This window comes from Ammodytes marinus, assembly GCF_949987685.1.
Source record: "Ammodytes marinus genome assembly, chromosome: 12".
Lineage (NCBI taxonomy): Eukaryota > Metazoa > Chordata > Actinopteri > Uranoscopiformes > Ammodytidae > Ammodytes > Ammodytes marinus.
This window is the reverse complement of record NC_137216.1, coordinates 31,342,444-31,347,398: the sequence shown is the minus strand read 5'-3', so window position 1 is coordinate 31,347,398 and position 4,955 is coordinate 31,342,444. Positions and strand designations below refer to the sequence as shown.

General features: G+C 39.1%; 1 protein-coding gene across 1 annotated transcript; it reads right to left on the bottom strand.

Moving 5' to 3' along the window:
* Positions 1-2,978: 2,978 nt before the first annotated feature.
* On the bottom strand, positions 2,979-3,899 carry LOC307258881 (olfactory receptor 11A1-like; the record flags this gene model as incomplete). Its single annotated transcript, XM_080038547.1, has 1 exon — positions 2,979-3,899. The coding sequence occupies one exon, from the start codon at positions 3,897-3,899 to the stop codon at positions 2,979-2,981; it is 921 nt and encodes a 306-aa protein (XP_079894673.1).
* Positions 3,900-4,955: the final 1,056 nt, after the last annotated feature.

Genomic DNA, 4,955 nt, shown 5'->3' with positions numbered 1-4,955 from the left:
GCCGTGATCCGGTGGGGGGGGGAATCTGCTGTCCTGGGGCTCCAGGGGGGAGAGCAACGGGGAATGTCCACGGAGCTGAGCGAGAGCAGGCCAGAGCAGGCAGGCAGAGGGGTCACCTTACTCCAATCCTGCAATTAAACCAGACACAGACACGGGCAAAGGGCAAACACAACACAGGGGCAAAGAGGCCCAGGCAGGATCATAACAGTACCTCCCCCTCAATGAGAGCCTCCAGGCGAGCCACCGGGTTTCCCTGGGTTGTCCCCGTGAAAATCCCTAATGAGGGAGGGATCGAGGGTGAGCTGGCGGGATATCCAGCTCCTCTCCTCAGGACCATACCCCTCCCAGTCCACCAGATACTGTAACCCACGGCCGCCGCGGCGAATGTCCAGTATCCGCCTGACCGTGTAGTCCGGGTGGTCGTCAATAATGCGGGGGGGAATTTCCCGGGGGGCACAGAGTGCTGGTGGAGACAGGCTTTAACTTGGAAACGTGGAATGTGGGGTGAATTTTCATGGATAATGGCAGCTTTAGTTTGACAGCGGATAGGTTGATAACAGTTACTACCTCAAAAGGCCCAATGTAGCGTGGGGACAGCTTCTTAAGGCCAGGACACACCAGTCCGACATGTTCCGACTACGCAAAAAATGGAGTCGGCCGTTTCAGGAAGCTCCAGTCTTCCCGTCGCGGCCAAAGAACACACCGAGACGACTGTTATTTTCCGTACGCTCGCGGGACGTAATGTCTCCACAACAGCAGGCGGTGCTAATCTGTATTGTGGCCCGAAAAAATACGAAAGCCGGAAATGATTGGACATCTCTCTAGAGCATAAACATAGATAGAAATACGTAGTTATATTTATGGACCATAAGAGCACAATTTTTAGCAGAGAGTGTCGAGCATGGTGTCGAGCAGTCAACAAGGGTTGATGCATGTGAGTACTCTCAAAACGAAACGAACAAACACATTAAAACGATGGCTAGCTGTTGTTAGCTGTTTGTGCTACCCGCCTCACTTCCGGGCTTCACTGATTCGCTAGCCCTCCACCAATCAAATTGCTCCAAATGAAAGACGGTCGGCCGCCGATTGAACATGTGTAATCGGCGGCCGACAGGCTCAAAACAAGCCCGACGACCTCTACGTCGGCCGACGACCTAAATATGTTTTTTTAAGTATTTTTATTTTTCAGTTACACATTGGATTTAGTTAATTGATTCACACAAATTGTTAAGTCCGTTTTTCTCATAATGTCTGACTGAAGTAAAACTATTAATTACTCAATTATGTATAAAAATTTAATAATAATAATATTACATTACATTTCATTTAGCTGACGCTTTTATCCAACTTCCATTAAGAGCTTTCAACAATGAAGGTACAAACTCAGAAGAACAGGAATCACGTCAGTACTATAGCTTCAAATAAATATTACTAATAATAATAGTAATATATAAAGAAATGCAGAACATTTTACTAAATAAGACATTTCAATTATAGTAGTTTAATCCATAAGGTTGGGAGGTTGATAATGAAGGACTTAGACCAGAATCTTTTGAATATTCATTATAATTTCACAGCGTTTATGTACATCATGAAAATGAAAATACATTTTAAAGAATAATAATAATACATTTCAGGGTTTAAAAAAAAATGTCAAGGTCAAGGTCAAATTTATTTATAAAGCACATTTACAAACAGTGGGTACTGCCCCAAAGTGCTGTACAGGTTAAATTATAATAAAATAATCCACATTTATTACAAATAAGAAACCAAAAGAAAAACACATAAGAAAATACTCAGCTCAGCTGGTTCCGAAGGCCAGTGCAAAAAAATGTGTCTTAAGCAGACATTTAAAATGTTCCAAAGAAGTGGCAGATCTGATGTATAAAGGAAGAGAATTCCACAACTTAGGTCCAGCTACAGCGAAGGCTCTGTCTCCCCTGCTCTTCAGCTTAGACCTGGGACAGTCTAGAATACATTGGTCAGAGGAGCTCAGTGCTCTGACAGGACTGTGCAGAGAGATCATCTCTGACAGATAAGGTGGCGCTAGACCATTTAGACATTTAAAAACAAAAAAGAGGATTTTAAAATCTATTCTAAAAACAACAGTCAAAGTCTAAAAAAATAATTCCATCAATTCTCATGGAAAATATATAAACAGTACACTGCCAATCACTGACTGACTAAAATGTTAACATTGCCTCACCAGGGGGCGCCCTTAGCTCAGTTGGTTGTCACTCCCCTCTCTGCCCCACTTACCTCTGTCTCTCTGCACTATCAATAAAGCATAAAAATGCCCAAAAAATATCTTAAAAAAAACATTGCCTCACCAACTTTCATTTCATTGTCCACATTGGTTGAATTCACACTAATTGCAGTATTCATCCTTTTATATTCATTCATAAGGTTATAATAATATCCATCCAGTTACATTTATTTATACTCAGGCAGCTCGTTCCATGTTATTAAAACACAAATTGTGAAGAATTTTTTTCTCTATTCAACAGTTATCAGTGTTACTACATTAGGGCATTATGCAAAACAAACTCTTAAATGTTCACTATGTAACTTTTGTGTGTGTCAGAGAAGTGAACACTTTCTAAGGTTTATTCTCATAACTGAATAAACAAACTTTCCTCACAGGAAAATGTGATCCCTGGAACACTGAAGTTAGAAAGCTTCCTGAAAAGTTACTATTCACTGTTGTTGTTTACAGCAGCAGGGCCCACAGTTTGGTTTACAAACATATTCTAGTCTTACTTTTGGTTCCAGGTTCCTCAAAATAATTTAGTTTTGATGATAGAATCATTCAATACTAAGAATTACATGTAGAGAAAATATGTTTTGTAAACTAACTGCATGCTCTGTGAATGTAAATAAATCCCCCTCCTCTGAAGCGGCATAGTGCACCTTTAAAACACAAATTCTAAACATATATAAATACAAAAAATAATCCAACAATTATGAGTGTAAATACGTTAGGGCATTTTACAAAACAAACTGTTGAGGTGTTTGTAGATTTCTTTCATTTTCAGCCCATATATGATCGGGTTGAATAGAGGATGATACATTAGCAATTGTAAAGTCATTATAAAACGAACTATTTTAGGAATCTCTGTCCCAATTCGCAGTAAAAGCACATCGTATACAATCAAACATGAGAAGTTAATCAAAACAATAAGATGTGGTAAACATGTCTGGGCTGCTTTTCTCCTCACTTCTCTACTGCTTCTATATACAATTATAAAAATCCTTGTGTATGTGAATAGTATGAAAATCGTAGGTGCAATTATCAAATTTACAAGAATAAACAAGCCATATACATTCAGCACTGTAGACCTCACACAGTGCAGTGTCTGAAATGTGCTGTTACACATTATCCCCTTCAGAGTAAAATAACAGAGTTTTTTCTTAGCGCCCAAAATAGCCGACACAGCAACTTGACAGGCAGGCACAAGCCAAGCTGCTGCCAGTAAAAAATTCACATTAGTCTTTGTCATGATGGTTTGATATTGCAGAGGTTTGCATATAGACACATAGCGGTCATAAGACATAGCCGCCAGTAGTAAAAACTCTGAAGAAGCCAGAGAATAATATGCAAAGGCTTGAAAGAGGCAAGCAGAATATGAGATTATTTGTCTTTCAGATAAAAAATCGATTAAAAGTTTGGGGTAGGTAGCGGTGCTGAAAAGAACAGAGTTGATGAGCAAGGCAGCAATGAAAATGTACATCGGTTCGTGGAGGTTTTGGTGATTCCAGATCAGATACACAATAGTAGAATTACTGCATATTATCAGAATATAAACTGTTAACATTATCATGAAATAAAGGTATCTGTATTTGTGCAGTTCCACATAGCCATCGATAAGAATAAATGTTACATTGACTTTATCATCCATGAAGGCTGTCCTAGGAGAAAATATTATATGTCTTATTTTGAAATTCACATTCACATTAACATAGCATACAAACCATGTATCTCTCACTGCACAGTATATGACAGTTACGAGCACGTATCAGCACATGATAGCACAGAAAGTGAACGGTTTGAGTCTGCGGGTTGTTTTTATCAGAATATTTCAACCTCCATGGATCTCATTAAGTTTTCATGGAACTCTAGAGGCCTTAAACTTAATGGTGTTATTGTCTGATGTCATGTTTTGCAATGCCCAGTTAAAGTTGCACTATGCAGTTTCAGAGGAGGGGGTTTGTTTACATTCACAGAGCCTGCAGTTAGTTCACCAAACATATTGTCTCTACATGTAATTCTTAGTATTGAATAATTCTTTCATCATAAATCAAAACAATTTTTTGGGGAAACCTGGAACCAAACGTAAGCCTAGAATATGTTGGTGAACCAAGCTGTGGGCCCTGCTGCTGTGAACAGTGAAACAGTAACTTTTCAGGAAGCTTTCTAAGTACATGATCATGGGATCACATTTTCCTGTGAGGAAAGTTTGTTTATTCAGTTATGAGAATATATCCTTAAAACACCTTTAAAGTCTGCACCAAGGTCTGAATATAATTTTATATAGTTTTTCTCAATGCCGTTTCAGAATTCCTGTATTTATCACCTACATTCATCCCATTGATTGTAGTGTGGACCCCAAGTAATTTTAAATTGATGCAAACGTTTAGTTTAGTAGGCCCTGGTGCTGTAAACAACAACAGTGAAACAGTAACTTTTCAGGAAGCTTTCTAAATTCAGTGTTCCAGGGATCACATTTTCCTGTGAGGAAAGTTTGATTATTCAGTTATGAGAGTATACCTTAGAAAATGTTCTCTTCTCTGACACACCCAGAGTTACATGTTGCACATTTAAAGTCTGCACCAAGGTCAGAACCAAGTTTTTTTTATCCCCTGTATAGATTTGATCTGCTCAGGTTTGGTTTCACATTGTAGTTTTGCAACCGCACTAAAGAACTTTCCATGATATACCCACGTCCTGTGTTTAT